At 41.1% G+C, this 20,639-nt stretch overlaps 1 protein-coding gene across 18 annotated transcripts in view; it reads left to right on the top strand.

The window, feature by feature from the left end:
* EYA1 (EYA transcriptional coactivator and phosphatase 1) overlaps window positions 1-20,639 on the top strand; it is a 268,703-nt gene that overhangs the window by 183,758 nt on the left and 64,306 nt on the right. For all 18 annotated transcript variants that reach the window (XM_090040155.1, XM_090040152.1, XM_090040154.1 and 15 more), the window contains 2 exons: window positions 6,320-6,402; window positions 6,864-7,050. In XM_090040155.1, coding sequence (XP_089896281.1) covers window positions 6,320-6,402; window positions 6,864-7,050 — 270 coding nt within the window. The remainder of the gene's footprint in view (window positions 1-6,319; window positions 6,403-6,863; window positions 7,051-20,639) is intronic.

The following is a 20,639-nucleotide window of genomic DNA, read 5'->3' as shown; positions in this document are numbered from 1 at the left end:
AGGAAAACAGATCTTACAATGATAGGCTGACAGACATGGGACTCTTTAGCCTGGAAAAGCATAGGCTCAGGGGTGATCTGATGGCCACCTATAAGTTTATCAGGGGTGACCACCAGGATCTGGGGGAACGTTTGTTCACCAGAGCGCCCCAAGTGATGACTAGGTCGAACAGTCACAAACTCCTGCAAGACCGTTTCAGGCTGGACATAAGGAAGAATTTCTTTACTGTCCGAGCCCCCAAGCTCTGGGACAGTCTGCCAGCGGAGGTGGTTCAAGCACCTACATTGAACACCTTCAAGAGTAAATTGGATGCTTATCTTGCTGGGATCCTATGACCCCAGCTGACTTCCTGCCCTTTGGGCAGGGGGCTGGACTCGATGATCTCCCGAGGTTCCTTCCAGCCTTGATGTCTATGAAATCTCTAAGTGGCTGGAATTTTTTGTCACCTTAGAGACAAAAGACAATCTGAGCCTTATAGTCTAAGATAAGGTACGAGAAATGGACTGGAAGGTTACAATGCAACAAGGAGATGATGCTAGTTAACATAAGAAATAATGGTCACAGCATAGCAGCTGCCTAATGGTTTTCAAGTTTTATAAAATAAACAACAAAAAGAAGATTTATTGAAGAATTTCAGGGTGAAGGTTTGCATCATTGGTGGAACAAAGGTAGGAATTAGCATCACAGTAGTATGATAGGTAGGAAATGGCATGCAGTGTGGAATTAGGCCATAAAGGGCCTTGAAAGTAAAGTTATTTGTATTTGATTCAGTAAAAGGGGAAAAAGTAGACAGATGCAGAGAGAGAGAGAGAGCATAATGATGATAGTGTTGGGCCAAGAATAAGATTTTTGCCGCAGCTTTTTAACGGACATCAGTGGGGCAATATGGGATTCATCAAGGTCAAAAAAGTTGATTGCAGTAGTCATAAGAGGAAATCATATGACTTTAAATTAAAATTAGCATTTTAAATTGTGTGGGCAGAAAGGAAATATCAGATCCTAAAGTCATTGTGGAAGAAGCAGCAGCAAAATTGAAGAACTGTGTGGAAGATTTAGAAAAAAGCTGAGACAAAGATGGTGTCTGAGTTATGAGCTTCACTGATAGGACAGATCGTGGTATTGTCCCAAGTGACTGAGAGCAAAGAATGCTTCTCCAGATGAGGGGCTCTTTTGCCCATGTTGACCTTAGGCTGAGAACTAAACAATCACAGGCAATGAGACATGCTGAAATTTTGGATTTGGATAGATGGTGATGGGTCAGGGCTAGGAGACTCATAGATCCGAGTCGGTGGCATAGACAGCAGTTAAGTCATGGTTGCAAATAAAATTTTGCAGATCCCATGTGTAGAAGGAAAAGAGGAGGGCATCAGGAGTGAAGCCTATTGGGATCCCCAAAGAAAACTGAACTGGAGATGTAGAGGATCGTAAAAATGAAATGTTAATCGAGTTATGGGAGGGTCAGGAGGGAAAACGACATCTTTTTAGCCAGTTCTTTTGTGCAGTTAATGTTTTGCCGGACTATTTCTGTGCCATATTTCCTGCCATTTTCTTTCTCATGTGGCTTTTAATTGGGCTAGCTTTGTATTTCAAAACAACCTTACCCTGGTTTAATTTTTTTATTCTGGCTTAATAGATCCTAAAAATAAGCAGACATCCTTATTTCCCCTTCTTAGTTTTAACTCTGGAAATTCGAAGGCTTCATTGTATAAACTGTTCTTTTTAGGCTTTAATTCAGCTTCTCCACTTGTGCAAAGGACCTTCAGAAGAGGAATGGATTTGTTTTCCCCTTCCTATTACGCATGGGAGTGCATTATACAATGCAGCCTTTCCATGGACATTGGAATAAAACTGCTGCTCTGCTCCATTGCCTGTATGTGGCTTTCAAGCCACCAGCTCAAAATAATGTATCTCATCCCTGGTCCCTAACAAGCTCTGCAAGTTGGTGATTTTGAGACCATTCTAGCTTCCCTCTCTGCACAAAGGGGAAGTGGAGATAACTCAGCAGTTGTTGTGCTTGCACCCCTTCCAGTCCACCACCATTACACCAGTACATATCCCAGATGTCTGCTCCAATGCATGCTAATTAGCACACTTCAGCAGCCTCTGTGTCACATGTATTCAGCATCCCCGCACTTCAAAATGGTGGTGGGGGCACTTTAACTAAAGCTCATCAAATGAATTTTAGTTAAAGTGCCCTTGCCACCATTTTCAAGCTTGGGATGCTGAATACATGTGGTGTTGCAGAGCTTTAGAGTGGCTCTTGCAAATACTGTAATTAAAACACCCCCCACCCCCCCAGCACACGTAAAGATGCCCTGGGATTACATTCAGTTTAAACAGTGTGGAGCCCACTGTGCTTCACTTCCCACAAGGAGGGACTTGTCACCCTAAAACTTAGATATCCTATATCAGCCAGTTAGACAATGCCATTCTTCTACTACTAGCATTACAGCATAATTAGAAACTGAAAAATAGCTAAGTGAAAAGCTGCCAGACTAAAAGTCATAAGGCAAATTGCTGTTTGTCTGTACAGAGATGATATTTGGTTCTTGGGCTTCTAATTTTTTTTAATTTCTATATTTCTGTGTTTTTCTCCTCCCCCTTCCCCTCTCCTTTATTTTATGAGTAATGATGCTTTAGCTATTATTAATATAAGCAGTATCATGGGTGTCAGAAGGCCCCTGACATGAGGGAAGGTTTCAGAGTTAGGCCCACAATTTCTGCATTGGTGCCAGGGTTGTGTGGAGTGGTCATTCGGAATAGAGAAAGAGGAGGGGGCCTGAGGAGGAGAAGGGAAAGGGTGGAAGAACATAAGGGGATAAAAGGCAGCAAAAAGAACCATACTTTGCAACCTACTTATTTTCAGTTTTAAAAGCTATGTTCCTTTTCTGCACACAGTTATGAGAAGAGCTCAGAAGTAATTTGCATTCATGCATCATTCAGCTTCAGTGGTATTAACCTGCAGTTAGCACCGCTGTTGCTTTAGTTTTGCAGGTTATTATGATTCAGAATATACTAACTAATGGATTTGGGAATTTAGCCATAAAAAGTAAATGTTAAGGTATTCAGTTGTTATTATACAGTTTAAAAATATTGCACTGGATGGCTAAGCAGTTACTAAGACAACTAGGGAGGGTTTGCCAAGGATTTTTAAACAGTGTAAGCAAAAATAAGAAACCTTAGGTTTAAATAGCCCATCTGGCCTTCATAGGCTTTTCCCCAGAGAGCTGCTCTAACTTCTGCCACATATATTGTGCCCTGATGATAGACATAGCCCATGGCAAAGAGTCTGATCAAGGAAAGCAAATGGACTTCTGTAGAAAATACACAGGGGACGACAGCATCCTGCCTGTTGTAGAAGTACTGGAGAAAAAGTTTTGCACATGGGAGCTGCATACTAGTCCCAGCAGGTTCCAGCATTCTTCGTACGCTGACTGAGATTCCGAGCTTTAATGTGGGTCCTTGTTCTCTGCAAAAGAGACCTTTGACCTGCAATTTACAGCTTTTATCACGTTTAACTTTACATAGTTGGGCAACTTGGTGCAGTAAGCCTGTGCATTTCATAGTTTCACATTTTTGTGTTTGTTCAGCTAATTCAGGAACAACAGGCTCTTTGCCAGGGCACAGCTGATTTAAAAATGTGGCAAAATTGATGTATTTTTAAAACAACTCTAGGCTAGTAGCCCTGGGTGGCCCACACAGCAGTTTCTGAGAAACCTGTTTCATGTTTGTTACGGTCTGTGAGACCCCCACCCCTCCTCTGTAGGAGCCAATACTGACCATAAGATGAAAGAGAGAAGGGTTTTCTTTATTTTTTAGCGATAAGTTGTCTGGGGTGTAATTACTTTTTTCATTTGCTCTTGTAAATTATCTGTCAGTGCATATTGTGAAAAGATAATGCACTAGCCCCCAAACAGAACTTTTGAAATGTAAGAGGCTATAGAATAGTTTGTGTAACATACCTATAATGCACATATATTACTTCTGCAACACTGGAAATGTTAAGAAACCAAACAGATCCATATTAACCTATTTTCTCGCACTGTGACATTCATGGCAATAAAAGCATTTATAAGACTTCATCTCTTGAAAATATTATACCCCTGGGCACTGGCTCTATCACTGGTGATAACATAGAAAGTAGTGTCCATCTGCCTATTTAAAATTAAATTTTAACCCTGCTATTTTTTCTCATTAGTTTCATTTCTTTGTATGCTTTGCTAAATTTGGATGCAGCCTCTTCTGCTGAGGCAGTCTGATTTAGGTCCCAGGATTTTGAGCATCTATCAACAACTGCACAGTCCCAGCAGTGACAGTGGCAAGTTACAGAGAGGTGTATAAGAGAGACTAAATGTTTTTTGTGGTTACTCTCTCTTGCATCAAGTTTAAATCTTCCTTTCATACATGATGCTGTAGGACAGACCCTGCACTCACTGCCGCTCTCACCCCCAAGGCCTTTGGCAGCTATGGGGCGTACACGTTTTAGTAACTTCCATAATTCAGTTATTTTAATATATTTTTACCCCAGGATTTGTAAGACTTACATTATTTCTGACATGCTTTAAAAATAGAGAGAAAAGGAGGGTATAGTAACTGTATGAGCCTTAAAGGATGTGCTAAGCACTGCACACCATATTTCTTGAAATTAATATAAGTTTAGGATGTGTGAAAGGTGTGGATTTCTGAAGCCTGGAATAACTTTGAAGAACTTTAAAACTATTTTTATTTTACACTGTCTCTTTAATCAAAACCTGACTGTCCTGATGCGGTTTCTCTCCTACTTAAGGCACAGAATTACAGGTGGCTCAATCTATTGCACTAAAAATACTCACAAGATTGAGGGCACTGTGGCCTTGACCTCACTTTATCTAGAGGCTTCTGTTCAGTCGTGACAGGGAGCAATAAAGAAATGCACCATGCTTTTTATCTGTTTTGATTTCTCACCTTATCTCCTTTGCTTAGCCCTCGGCATCTTCCCTGGGCTGAAGTTTATCTTTAATTGTTATTACTGAAAACTGAACCGAAGAAGGGGAGTCTGTAAACAAACAATACATGTTAATACGGGCTATCCCTGCACACTCACTCCCCCAGCCTCAGTACAACTGCAAGAGTTCTGTCACTTTACAAGCTTTCTGCAGCTCCCCCAGTTTCACTCTCTGCATCCATATGTCTCACTTCATAGCTATGTTGCTCCTGGGTGTATAACCAATGATGGCAGGGCAGCTGGAAGGGGGTTGCTGCCCTTTTGGAAGCTCTGCACCTCCGATCAGACATTAGAGAGAGACCCATCTGTCCATTCTGTGGAGAGGGAGTAGTTTGGTCTCCATTGTCATTCAGTCTGGCCTCTCTGCTGATAAACCATGCAATTTTGTGGTGTCTGTAAGTGTCATAGCCAGTATCCCCTGCTTAAAAAAAATAAGTGTACTGCCCAAGGCCGTTTATTATCAATTAGCGAATTATAATGGTTCTCACAATTGTCCAAGCTTGTAGGCTCTTTAGAGGAGTAGTGTCAAAGATTTGGCTTGCACACCCCTATGATCCATCCCACAGTGCTGCCTGTGGGTTTCAGAGCGGTCTTGTATGTCTCATGCAGCATGTGTCCTGCACTGGTGCTAGGGCTGCATGCATCATTCGGCCCAGCTCCAGCCCTATGAGCCATATTGGACTGTCCCTGAGTGCTGCACACAGGATGTGCTGCATGTGGTACCTGTACCAGACTGTCTCTGTGTGCTGGATCTGGCTCATGGGACCAGTCTGTGGGCCCAGTTCGGCCCATGAACTGATTTTTGCCCCTCATCCAGCCCACAGATCTAGATGATTAGATACCCCTACTTTAAAGCATGGGCTTAGTTTTTCTTTGTAAATGTAAAACATGGTGAAAAATGTCATTACTCAGTGTACCATATAGGCTGATTCTCAGATTTGCTAAGACCCAGTCTTCCTGAGGACCTCATTGGATGTTTTGCGTGTTTAGCACATCTAAGGAAAAACAATAAGTCAAATTTTCATATCATTAAATACATGGGATCTTGTATCTTGAGCATGATGGGCATTATAGAAAATCAAGCCTGAGAGCTCTATATTCTCTCCTGAGAAAATTCCATGGGACTAGTTTTTCTTTTACATAATTGCATAATAAAATATAGGGCACAGATGCAATGAATTATCACTTTATCTGTATTAACACACTACACTATTGATGATAACAAAAGTGCTTGACATGTGGAAAGTATTATAAATGTGCCATGTTCTTATATCATCTTATGATAGGAATGATTTTCAGTTTTAGTAATTCACATAATTTTTCATTCCATTTCAGGTAGCAGTTTTACAACATCATCAGGAATATATGCAGGAAATAATTCACTCACAAATTCAACTGGATTTAATAGTTCACAGCAGGTAAATTTGTAATTATAATTAAATGAAAGTTTGGCAAAACTTTATTTCAAGCAAACAAGTCACACAATGATTCCCCTCTGTTACCTTTAAAAAAAATATGTTGACATTTTTCAGTAGCTTTTGCTAAAAAGATAGTATTTCAAGATAGCAGTATTTCAAGTTTTTCAGATTTAACTGAATTGTATTTCTGCCTTTTTTCCATAAATGAACTGCATGAATATTTTTGTTTATTTGTACAGTGGCAACAGTCTATCTAATAATTGTCTGTTTTTTCAAGACAATATAATTGAAGTATGTAATATTTAGGTTTCCTTTTACCACTTCATGTTTGTCTCCTCTACTATGAATCATCTAGAGAAGACAGGGGAACTCAGACATGTGTTTGCACTTACATTTTGGAATGTATACTAAAAAGTAGCAAAAGCTTGATAAAACACTCTGTTGCCATTTTTGTCCGGTAGGAATATCCATCTTATCCCAGTTTTGGCCAGGGTCAGTATGCACAGTATTATAACAGTTCACCGTATCCTTCACATTATATGACAAGCAGTAACTCCAGCCCAACAACACCCTCCACAAATGCAACATACCAGCTTCAAGAACCACCATCTGGCGTCACCAGTCAAGCAGTTACAGATCCTGCCGCAGGTAATTACATGGATTTTATGATCCCAATGGGGCACATTTTGAAAGTTGAAAGGGTTTTTGGAGGGATTTTTTTGTTTGCTTTTTTTTTTTTTTTGAGGATTTTTAAAAATCCTGTCTGTATTGTACCTCTTGCACAGATTCCAATAGAGTATACACTAAGAAAAATCAAAACAACGAATATTTAATTAAGATTGTCATGGTTTATTTTATTTATTTACAATAATACTAATAATTTGTTTAAAACAATTATGGGATATGTAGTAGTAGCCATTGCACTGGCCCAACTTCTGAAGCTCTTATATGCTTTCTGTTTACTTAAACTAGTGTACTTAATTTTGCCTGAATAAAGACTGAGTAGAAACCAGGGATGATAGTACAGCCTAACTGTACACTTTGAAAAATTACCTTTATACTATGCAAATAACAGTCAGAGCACAGAATATTACTTGTAATAGGCAGTTAAGAGCACACAATTGTTTCTATTTTTGGAAAAATGGAAATTGTCTCCCCCTCCCGTTATTCATTTTACCTTTCTGAATGAAATTTGCCTTCTTTTTTTCTAGTCAAAGAGGATTTTTTAAGCGTGTCAGCCAGATTTGCATGCAGTTTTTTATGCAAAGGATTAAAAAAACCAAACTTGTCCCATCATTAAAAAATATATTTCTTTTAACAACTCAAATGCATCCATAGTTAGTAGATGGCAAAAACTTGGAATTTGTCAGGGAGAAAGTCCAGCAGTCGCAGATGTACTTCTCAGTTCTGTGTAAAAAAGAGAGAGAGAAAGAAAAAGAAACAGTTATGATTTGGCAAAGTAGTAAGAGTTTAAAAAATGTACTTTGCACATGCACAATGGATTTTGTAATGTGATGTGTTAAAATAATCTGCCAACATTCTGTCGGTTTTGTGCAAAAGTGCATAGCTGAAGAAACTTTAGGCCATTCTATGTCTTCTGGTATGGTCAATGAAGTTGCATGGGACTCTTTCTTTATAACGCGTGTGAACATGTGTCCAAGTCACCAGAATTAATCTATTTTCACTCACTGTTCTAGGTCTTTTTAATGCTGTCCTTTCAGTAAGATGCTGAGTAGCAGGGAATTCCTCTTACTTCAAATAAACAAATGTAGTTTCAAGTTGTTATTTTTATCAAAATGTATATTCTGTACCAGCTTCGGAGAGAATAACATTATCTAGTTTTTAAAAATTTTTGCAAACCACTTTTTGTTTAATTTCTTTGGAAAAATCAAAATATTTGTTGCTTTCCTTTTTAAAGATATGTTGAAAAATAAGAAGGAATTTGTGAATCAGTCAAAGGATGGCATAATATTTAAATACTATTTCAGATACCATTCCTCTACAAGTCTTGAGCAGGGTATTTGTAATACATAAAAAACAATATCTGGGGAAACCCTCTTTGAAGTGATGAAATGTCTGAAGTGGTATAAGGTTTGTACAAAACGCTAATAGTTGGTATAGTTTTCTTTCTCTCAGGATGCTCTGTGTTTTGTACCCAGCCCCCTTTTCTGGTTCACTTCTATTTCGCATGTTCGAATCCAGGCCTGTGATTGTATTTGTTGCCAGCCCTATAATGTCTCCACTTGTACATATTCTTGTTTTATTTGCAAGAATGTTCTCCTACTCTCATATGTTAAATTGAAAGGAGAAGCTTCACCCTTGTATTGTAATAGTTATGGACATCTATGCTATTTATCCTAATTGTCTGTACAGAGGAATAAAACGTCTGAAATAACTTCTTTACTTGTGCTGGCTACCTCTGTCATAGACTGCAGTGCAGAAAGGAGACCAGCATCTTCAAGGCCAGTTATCCCCTCACCTCGCAGGAGCAGAACATGAACAAAGCCTTGTTTCTGTGCTGTCTAGTACTGCTGAAATGGCATAGAATAGACACAGAGGGTATGTCTACACAAGACTCTTTACTGCACATTAGACTAATCTAATGCATAGTAAAGCATCACTGAATACATGTGTACAGCAATTACTGCATAGCAGATTAATCTACCGTTTTCTAGTACCTGTATGTACAGGTACGAGAAATCAGTGCGTTAAACTAAGGCATCAATGGACATGTGTAGATGCTGACTGGGAGCATATTGCTCCCAGTCACCCTAGGCAGCAGAGCACCAGAGTGGGTGGCTAGGCAGGATGTCCCAGCTGGGCGGGTTGCTGCCTCCCAGCCACATGGAGATCAGGATGCTTCCTGATCTCCACATGGCTGGGAGAACTGACCTGGGTGCCAGGCAGCTGCTTCCCACCATATGCAGATCGGGACCCGTCCTGATCTCCACATGGTTGGGAAAGCCAATTTCCACATGGTGAGAAGTCCGGTAGCAGGGACAGCTGTCCTACCCACATGGAAACTGTGGCTTGTCTGGATTTCCATGTGTTGGAGGCAGCTGCTTCCCACCTCTCCCAGCCATGTGGAGATTGGAATGCATCCCAATCTCTACGTGGCTAGTAGGCAGATGCCACAGCCAGGACAGCTTTCCCCTGCCCCATGGAGATTGGGACCAGCCCCCATTCCCAACCCCCTGGAGGATCTGGAGCTGCCTGTTGCTGCTGCAGGAAGACAGAGCAGCCAGGAGCAGCCATGGACTGAACTGCTCCCATCAGGAGCAAATATGCTCTCAACAGGCCCACATTCAGATGTGAGTGGGACTGCAGCTTCACATGCTTGAATTTTATGCACAGAAAATTCAGGCACATTAATTGCATGTATAGATGTACCCAATTTGTACTATCCTGTGCAGATCCCTCCTTTGGTGTGAATCTGAGCCACATCACAGCCTACTTCCTGGTCTGTTCTTAGAGCAGTACAAATTTATTTTCCTTATTCTGGGCTTGTTGCAAAGCTTCAACTGAGACCCTATAGTTTTTGAAATATAGTTCATTTTTCAAATAGTTTCCAAGGGCTGATGGTAGACAAATATATTTTTTAGTTATTTTAAAAGGAGAAGGGGAGCTGCTTCTTGGTGGGAGCACACATCAGTTGTTAAGATCTCACTGCATGCTACTGTAAGTGGTTCAGGTTAGTTAAATCACTAACTTTAACACTGAAGGAAACCAGGCTAAAGTTGGCAATGGCTTTGATACCTTTGTATTGCTACAGAAACTTAGAGTTTACAACAGCTTATGTCAGTATCATTTGTTATCCATGTACCCCATATGTCTGTCTGTACCCAAAGCTCTCCAGACAGCATTGTAAAGGTGTGGTCCCAGTTCTGAAGAGCTTACTGTCCAAGCTCTGGGTCTTGCAAACACATAGCTTAATTTTACTCCCACAAGTAATGCCTTTAGTGGTGAAGGAATTACACACTTGGGTAAAATTAAATGTTTGCAGAAGAGTTACAATCACAAGTATAGGCTTAATTACTTATGGAAACATCTTTTTGTTTGTGTTGTATGTTGAATATGGAATTAGGGGGAGCTGGAGTGAACAGAAAGAAAGAAGTACGTCTTGCTCCAATGACATGGTTCAAAGGAGAAGTGGTGGAATGAGGGCAATGGAAAGGAATTAAGCGAGAGGTGGCAAAATCTGAGGTTAGGAAGGATCTGGAAGATGGAAGTAGATGGCTGGACAGGTACATAGCAAAATAGGATAAAATGGCCAAAGCAAAACTGGACCAAAGGCAAGTAAATTCACCAAAACTTAACCATGAGGAGACCTAGTGGAACATTTTTGTGGACAATATTTAACATTCTGTCAAATATCAGGATCGGGTTCAGGATTCTCCCTTTTAGTCTTGCCGTTTTGTAACACCAGTTGTTTCCTAGTGTGGCTTGAGTGTCTTGCTGGCATGGAATTCACACATGAGGCTCATATACCCACTTCTCCAATGGAGTTAATGGGAAGGAGTCTGCCTACTGCATCCCAAAAGTTACAATTGGCATACTTTCCAGTAATACATTTTTCCTCTGCAGTTGTAAACTCTGCCACAGCCACATCAAACTGATTCTAGAATCAGGGAGCTGCTAACAACTTTGATTTTTAATGCTTCAATTTTAATCCCCAGCTATACCTAGTAAACATCAGAGATGCCTGGACCTGTAAGTGTAGCACAGTAGTCATTAAAGAATATATGGAAAGATATGAGTTCCATTTTAAATCTTAAAATAATTATTTTCTCATTTATTATATATGTTTTTAGATCCCAAAGTTTAAATAGTACATTTAACAATTGAAACTGTGTTTTTTCTAAATGGAATCTGACTTATTAAAGCCTGCCAGATAGATATCCAGCTAGCCTTCACACCAAGATCTAAGACATTTGCTCTGTCTTCCTAAAGGCTTTGTGTAGAACTGTTGGGATATCTCTAAACTTGCTTAGTGAACGTCTTCATTCCTTTTCTATCTTGGAAAGAGGCATGGCTTTGAAAATTTGCGTGCTTTAAGGTTGTGTGGAGAAACAGACAAAAGAATACAAATTGAGAAGTCTTGTATTCGGAGGTTTAAAATTCCGTTCGGGATCAGCATTTCTGATTGCACATCTTTGAAGATGTTTAGTTAAATGAAACCCAGATTCTGTAATGTGCCAGGTCCCATAATATGAAAGGATATTGTAGTGGATTTTATCTCCCACAGATTCAGCTAGGTAAATAAACTGTGTTATTTACTTTCCTAATTAACAGAATGTACACTACCATTTAACTGAAAGCAAAGAGCATGCTTTGATGAAAAGCTCACATTACTTATTTTAAATATTGAATGTAAAAATACTTTGATTATTTTCACTGATAGCCTTCTAACTTGTGGTTTACAATGCGAAATGCTTTTCTTTGAGGTATCAGTGAAACATTGGTTGTTAAGTTGTTTCCTTTCTGTGAGATTTGAGTTTTTATATACCGGCATATTTTGAAACTACTGAAGTGTGAACAACATTTTGCTAGGTTTAAGGAGAATCTTAGAAGCTTAAAACAAATCATTACTAAAGCAAGAGAATGTGAAAGAAGAATTGATCTTAAAAATTTTAACTTATAATGCTTACAGTTACTTGATGTCAGTACGTTTTAGTTTAAAGGGGTTAGTTTTGGAAGGTGATGAATTTCTGTTAAGCTTCTATATTTGTGGAAACTTCTTTTCCTTTCTTATTTGTCAATATGAGTTTGAGGCAGATATTCTTCGTTTCTAGTTTTATAATTTAAAAAAATGTAGAACAATTGTGAGCAACTCGTATTTTACCTTTCTTATTTAGAGCAACTCTTATAATTTATTAATTCACATTTTCATTAAGAAATAGTGGTACTTTTCTTGAAATTGGTCTGTATTAAATATTTTTAGATTCCTTAATATACACCATATGCAGAATATACTGGAAGTTGTTTTTATATTGCATATTAACTTTACAAAACACGCTTAAAAATAACAAAACAAAGCACACAAATTCAATTAGCCAACAAAATTCTTCTCAGCCATGGTTCATTGTATTGTCTTTATAAACTGTACAATTTTTTTCTCTTGAGTACCATGCCACATTCAATACTGAAGAATAAAAAGCTGCTATTACTTTTTCTCCTTATCAGATTTCATAACAGTAAATCAGAAATATTTGAGTGAAGCAGAGCAAAAGATGGATATAGGCAAAGTCTTTCCATAATAACTGAACAGAAACATATGTTAGAGTGTATAGTTGTATATTTATGTATATATTAGTATTTGATTGTTTAATTTTTCATATATATAAAAAATGAAATAAAAATATAGGCTAGAATAGAGTATGTGTGTGTATATATGCGTGTGTGTGCGTGTGTATATATAATACGAATACATACAGGCATTTGTAACATTGTATACAATAATGATGTAGGGGATGAGGGATACCAGGTGCTTCTGTTTTATGATAAGCAAGTATCCTGGTTTTCTCTGTTTAAAAATTGCAAATTCTCTGATTGAAAGACCCAACTTCCACATTTTTCCATTATTAAAATGAAATGCCACTATATATATATGTGACTGTTTCCCTTCACCCCCCCTATTTGTGGCACTGAGCAGCCCAGATATGCCAGTGCCCTGCCCATGGGATTGCCCCTCACTCTGAAGCCATAGCCCCACAGCCCTGCCGGTGCCCCTCACATCAACCCCACCCTCCTCAGTGGGGTCCCCCAGCTGCCAGGGCTATGGGGCCAGGGACCTAGATCCACAGCCCCCTTAGCCCCCAGCAGTGCCTGAACCTGGCTGCCACAGTGGGAGGTGGTGGCTGTTGCAGTGCTGCGGAGCACAGAGCCTGACTCCCCTTCTTCTACAGGTGGCACAGCTGGAGCCCATGGGGTAAGTTGCATGTGAGCTGGTAGCTATGGACTCAGTGCTGTCTACCCTGCTGCCCTCCCCACGGGGCCTCCATAACCCAGCAAGCGGGACCCAGCACAGCAGGGCAGGTTGTGGCAGGGGGAAGCTTAGTGCCATGTCTGGGAGCCCAATGCCACCATGGCAAGGTGCTCCTTCCCATCCAGCAAAAGTGGGAGATGCAACTCTGCACCACCACCCCTGCTGCTGCTGGGCAGGCAATGGGTGCCTCATTGTGGTGGTGTTGCAGGGCTCCCGACAGTGGCACCAAGCCTCCCCACCATGTTCTTCCCTGCCACACTGGGTCCTGCCTACTGGGCTGTTGAAGCCTCCAAGGGAAGGCAGAAGAGCAGGGAGCCCCAAGTCCACAGCCACCAGTCTGCATCTGCCCTCACCCTTTGCAAAAATCTTGGGGAAACATACCCCCACCTCACCCTGGGAGTGCATGCAGTGGCAGGGAGCCAGACCCCCACTGCCCCCCAGATGAGCCACCTGTAACTCCATCCTGCTCCCCTCCCAAACCCCATAGCCACACATCCTGGACCCCAAGCCCCATGCACCACCTTGGCTAGGCAGCAGTCCCAGCCCTGTCCAATTCTCTCCCTCCTTCACTATGGGGGCCGCAATTCCCATCCCTCTGACTTACCTGCAGGGAGGTACTGGAGCTGCTGTCATGCTGCCTGGCTGTCACCTGCATGTCTACGCTTGCACATGCACATGGTGCCTCCTGCCTGATCCCCTCTCCCCCCAGCCCCTTGCAGGCTGGAACTGTGCCAGCCTGCAAGGAGAAACCAATCTTTCCTATGTTTTTCTCCTTAGGAAGAGAAAATCTGTGTTTTTCTACTTTAAATGAGAAAATCCAGGTTTTACTGCATTTTTCTGTGGCAAACAGAAAACCTGAATCCCTGGTAATAAGAAAACATTGAATTAAATTAAAAGTGATTAATTTAAAAGTTGATTAAAAGAAGCAAGTTAGTAACTAACCCAAAGAATGCATTGCTGCAGGGTATCTTGAGGCCAGAAGAAGAAACTTCTCCAGTGTATAGGATCAACTCATCTTAGCCTTTCTTGCACCTTTCTTTGAAGTGTTTGGCAGTGGCAGCTATGAGACCTACTATATTTACTTGCATCCAAGATGAGGGTTCCCTCCCCCCCCTCTTTCAACCTGTGGGAGAGACCCTCATCTTAAATTCAAGTATAGCGTGGGGCAGCTCCCTGCCTCTATCTTTCCACACCCTCCATCCTGTTTGCCCTCAGTCATGGCTCTGGCTCTGGCCCCAGTCCACCTGGCTCCTGGCAGTGGTAGCAGCTCTTGCCTTGGCTCCAACCACGGGACCAGACCTTCCACTTCTGTAACTGCTGCAACTGCTGCTGCTCTGCTGGAGTGGGGCTGGAGGTGTAGCCACAACTGAAGGTATACAGTGTTGAAGAGGGGTGGAGGGGACAGATGCAGAGGGGGGCAAGATGCAGGAGACACAGGTATCAGAGGGAGGAGGGGCAAGTGATAGAAGATGGTGCTAGGAGATGCAGGCACTACAGGGGTGGGGCAGGTGGTGAGAGACAGGCAGCAGGGATCAAGATGCAGGGGGAAGGGCAAAAGGCAAAGTTCAGGCTGCTTTACTCCCCTGTTGCTACTTTCCCTGCTTTAATAGATGGAGGAGTGGGGGCATACACATGGACATGACCCTCCAATAAGCTGATCCTGTACATGGAAAATCATAAACTTATAACATGTATAGGATCTAATTATTGGGGGGAAGTCACCTTACATTTGAAGTTGCCTTGGATTCAGGTAAATAAGGTAGCTGGAGATAAATGGACTGCCATTCAGATGGATCACTTTTTGGCAATTCCTGTCCTTTGCTTGTGTAAAAGCCAAAATTATGTAACATGGTTTGCTCTGTTAAAAACTGTCTATACTGTTTTTTTGCCTGTATCCCTAGGAAGCTATTTTTGACCAAGAGTATTTATGTCTGAAGAAGGGAAGGAGCACAGGCTTCCTGATTATAATATTAGACTGCATTAAGGGATAGGCAAGCATCAGATTAGTCTTTTATACACAATTAATTTGGTAATTTTGTCAAAACTAAGACCAAACTTTTCTTTTTCTGATTGGTAGTGCAGATATTATTCCATTACTCTATTTGTTTCCTAAGAGTTTTTGTCTAAATTTTATAATGTTTCATTTTTATTGAAAAAGTCAAAATGCATTGATAGTACAATATATCTGTTGCATTGTTTTTACTGGCATATTTCTTATGCTATGTAAACTAGTAGTATAGAACTAATGAGTTTGAATATGTACATAATCTAAAGTAAGGCAATACTGGCACATTGAAATTGTATTTCATTTATTATTTTGTTGAAAGACATACAGGAATTGAATACGTAAATATTTAGAAATGGTCTTTACTTGAGGAGTTCGGATATTTACAATTTATATTGAGGAGTTAGCTTGTATTTAAGCATAAATTCTTTTGGATAAATGTTAAGTTGGGGGTACTCTGTATTAAAATGTGTACATGTCTATTTATAGCACACACTTTGACTAAATTAAAGTAGTCCCATCTGGGGAGGGTGGCTGACAGGATTAGATTGTATGTAAGGTTCAGAATAAGTAATAATACTGGTAGTAACAGATCTATTATTTTTGTATAACACAAAGACCTCCAACATGACATTCAAGCAGCACTAACAGTTGAAATAGAGTAGGACACAGGAAAAAAAATCAAAATTTCGAGAAAATTGATTACACTTGAGCACTCTTGCTCTCCTCCTGTGCATGCCCCCCACTTTTTTTGGGGGGGGGGGGTGGGGAGAATGACTGAGTTCAGTTTTCGTCAGGGTACTGTTCTCACTAACTCAAAAGGCCACTGAAACCAGCAATTATTGTCAATGATTTAGTTGCGAACACTATGAAAAATACCCATGATACAAATTAATTTTTACTCAGTATGCAAAGTAAGGTTGACCTATATAAGCAGGAAGAAAATAAAACACATGTACTGGAAAGACCATCATGGTTAAACAATATTGAGATTGTTTTGCAATTCATCGCTCACAAATCAAACTATTTCTTGTGCACTAGATGCTGATGGGAATCTGTCCTGTGTGATAGAGTGCCATGGAAACTGTATGCAATGATACAGTAGAACATGTAAGCAATTATGTATGACAGATTGTGTGTTAAACTGTAATAATATTATGTCTTGCAGCGCCTGATAGGAGAAACAGACTTCAGTATCATACCTTGCAATATGCTGTTGCTTTTAAAATAATTACAGAAAACAAAATGAAACATATTTTCTACTCCACTGTTTTTGAAAAAAAATGAATGGCCTGATTTGGAAAAAGAGATATACACTTAATAGAGTTTGGGTTAAGGAGGTTTTTCAGACTAATTGAAGAGAGATTAGCATTGGGCGTATTAAAATTAAACAAGATATGGAAGAGATGCTTCCTATGAAACTGAAGCAAATTATGAAATTTGCTTTAAGAAGCCTAGAGTAGGAACCAGTAAGATATAAAACTAGATGTATCCACTGGTAGACATGGAAAATTAACCATTCATACAATGTTAGCATAAATTTTTTTAAGCAATATTCCTAAATACCATATATTCTTCCATGTTTTGATGGTGGGCATTATAAAACTAAACATGCTTCAACATAAACATAATAAAATAACAATCTATTAAAATGAGAAGTCAGAGGCATGTATCTCCAATTTATGTAAGGTGACATAACACAGTTGAAGTTAATGAGCATTTATACAAGCTCAGGATCTGGCCCAATCAGACAAATGACTTTTGTCCTATTTCTGATCTAGAATTGGGCCACCCTTTTTTGTTATAATTTATTATTATTCAATAAATTAAGCTGGATCAGTATGTTTTGAATGTAGGGACAGGATCTCATTGTAGCATGGACTCCCTATTGCTTGTCCAAGTGTTTTAATGATTTACATTCATCTTCACATATATGAAAGAACTTTCATTCACATATATTCATGATTTTAGTTCAGATGACCAGTATTTATCCAAATGAAAATGATTTGCCTGGCAGCTAGGCTCTATGATCCAAATTTTCAAAATTCGGTAACTAAAGTTTGATTATCACGCATTCTGAACATTAGGCCTGTGCAAATAGGGAAGTATTTGATTCGGATTTGGAGGACAATGATTTGATTTGGTGATTCGAATCACTGTCCCCATTTGATTTGTTTGAACCAGAATCGGATATTTAGCACTCATTCGGAGATTCAGATCAGCCGGGGAGAGGTGTAGACACAGGCCGGCAGCTGCAGGTTCTCCCGCAGCTCCTCCGGCTGTGCCATCCTCTCCCTGGGTATGGGGAGCCTCAGGAGAAGTCCCCATGGCTGTACTGCCCAGCCCCAGCCCCCACCCAGCCCAGCCTCCTGGGACTTAAAAAAAAAAAAAAAAAAAGCCACAATCACTGGATGTAGCAGAGGCTATGCGGGTTCTGGGGCCATGTGACAGAACCCCCCCCACACACACACACAGTCCCACCCCCAGCATCCTGGAAATTAAAAAAAAAAAAGCCCTGCACTCACCTGCTCTGGCAGAGGGTATCAGGGCCTCTGAGGGCTTGTGGCAGCCTCATGTGTCAGCCTCATGTGTCAGTTGGAGCCCAGCACTGCTCAGCTCCAGCTCCCAGACAGTGTGCAGTGCCCTGCCAAGCTGTGCTGTACCCACACTATGGGCCAGCTGCTGCACAGGTGCCAGGCGGGGGGGGCAATCCCCGCTTCCCCCCATTCAGTGGAAATGCATAGGGGATGCATGTGCACCCGCTGAGAGTGCTGGTGAAACCCCCTGTCAGCCAGCATTCCTAGGAAGGGGGAACGGATGAGAGCACTGATGCCTCCTCTGACAGCACTGGACAGGGAGTGCTAGCGCTGTCCCAGAAGTGCCAGCACTCTCCCAGAAGTGCCAGTTGTGCACCTGGAATTGCCACTTGCAGGTCGACGGGATTGGTCGCGAGGGGACCTCCCCCCAGTCGATGAGTTGCCACTGGAGGGCCTCCTTGACTCAAGAGGCACCAGTTGCTCATGCCCTCGCTGCCCCACACTGTGTGGTAGGGCTCTGCCATGAGCCCTCAGAGGCCCTGATCTCCATTGCCAGAGCCAGTGAGCATGGGACTTTTTTCTTCTCTTTTCTTTCTTTTTTTTAATTCCCATAATGCTGGGGTCAGGCAGGGTGGGGATTGGAGAGCGGGGGCTGTGCAGAGGGGCTTTGTCATGTGGCCCAGCCCCCACAGCCACTGCTACTTGCAGTGAGTGTGGGTTTTTTTGTTTTTGTTTTTTATTTCTGGACTACTGGGGCTGGTGGGGGGGCATCAGGGGCAGGGCCAGGTGAGGGTGAGCATTGAGGTGCGGACTCTGTGTGGGGGGACTCTTCCAGGAGGTCCCAGAGCCCCCAAAACACCTGCTGCAACTAGTGAGTGAAGAGCTTTTAGTTTTGTTTTTTAAGTGCTGGGAGGCTGGACCGGATGGGGGATAGGGCCAGGCAGGGCAGCCATGAGGGCTTCTCCCACAGCTTTCCTTTCCCCAGCCAAGCCAAATCTCTATGAACCTTTTCTGAATCAATTTGAAGGTTCAGATTTGATTCAGACCGTTTAATGGGTCTCCCTATTCAATTTGAATTTGCTGAATTGGGCCGAATCTCCTCTGAATTGAATTGGTGACTAAAGCTTTGCACAACCCTACTGAGCATCCAGAATTCCAGCTGGAGTCAGTGGGAAGTGCCGGTGTCCATCAGCTTTAAAACTCAAGCCACATCTTTCACAAATTTGGACTTACATGTTTTGCTTAACCAAAATCTGTTATTTGGTCAGAATGCTTTTATTAGAGCATGTGTGTATTATTTTCTTGTTAAAGTAAAATACAATTTTAAAAAAAAGGTTAATTTTAAGTGTGGGAAAATTATTAGTTGAAACATTTACATGAACTAGTCTATTAAAAGGTATTAGTTACAATATCATTTCCTGGACAGATAACTAGTAATCAGTTTAGATATTTAAATATTTATTTTGGAACATAAACTGACATGGCATGTACATTGGAATGTACATGGTGATTTTTAATTTAAAATGCTATCTCCAACAGCATCTTCTATGTTTGCTTAAAGCTTATCTATTTCTCTTTATTATTTTAGTTCAGCACAAAAATAATCTTAATTTACAGGATGATCTCTTTTCCAAAATGTTCAGAGAATCAGAGAATCATAGTAAGTTAGGTGTTAAAGGGACCTCAGGAAGTTATCTAGTCCAAACCCCTACTCAAAGAAGGATCATCACCAACTATATCATCCCAGCCAAGCTTTGTCTACCTGGGTCTTAAAACCCCTAAGGATGCAATGTCTCTGGGTAGCCTGTTCCAGACTTTTACTACCCTCCTAGTGAGAGAGTCTTTTCTGATCACTAACCTAAATTTCCCTTGCTGCAACTTGAGATCATTGCTCCTTGTTCTGTCATCTGCCACCACTGAGAACAGTCTGGCTCTATCCTCTTTGGATTCACCCTTCAGGTACTTGAAGGCTGTTATTAAATCCTCCTTCAGTCTTCTCTTCTCCAGACTAAATAAGCCCCAGTCCTCTAACCATTTTCATTACCCTCCACTGCATTCTCTCCAGTTTGTCTCCATTCATTCTGGGGATGTGGGGAGCCCAAAACTGAACATAGCACTCCAGATGTGGCCCCACCAGTGCCGAATAAAAGGGAATAATTACTTCCCTCAGTCTGGCAATACTCCTTTTAATGAAGCTCAGTAAGCTGTTAGGCTTCTTCATAACAAGGGCTCACTGTTAGCTCATATTCATCTTCTTGTCCACTGTAACCCCCAGGTCCTTTTCTACAGAGCTGCTGTTTAACCAGTCAGTCCCCAGCCTCTACTGGTGCATAAGTGCATTTTCTCAAAGTTTAACCATTTATTTTGGGGGGTTAACTTTTCTTTTTCCTAGAATATTTCAGGTAAGATTAATCACTCCATTTAAGTGCATAACACTCTCAAAATGACTTTGAGAATATCAGCCTTTTACATAAAAGCCTTGCTTCTTTTAGCTGATTCCATGGGTGCTCCAGGGCTCAAGCACATACTGAAAAAAAATTACCGGGTGCTCAGCACCCATGGAGTCACTTGCTGATGTTAAAAATAAAACAACTGCCCCCCACCCCTTCACTGGAAGAAAGCAGTGTATGGCTTCAGCCCAGCTCTGCAGTGTCAGTAAAGTTTGGGTGCTTCAGTGGGGCTTTTGGGCACTTTTAGCTAAAGCTGATTC

This window comes from Crocodylus siamensis, chromosome 3 (genome assembly GCF_052110815.1).
Source record: "Crocodylus siamensis isolate JL-2025a chromosome 3, ASM5211081v1, whole genome shotgun sequence".
In the NCBI taxonomy this organism is placed as follows: domain Eukaryota; kingdom Metazoa; phylum Chordata; order Crocodylia; family Crocodylidae; genus Crocodylus; species Crocodylus siamensis.
The sequence above is the reverse complement of the archived record's forward strand: the minus strand, read 5'-3'. Positions and strand labels throughout refer to the sequence as shown.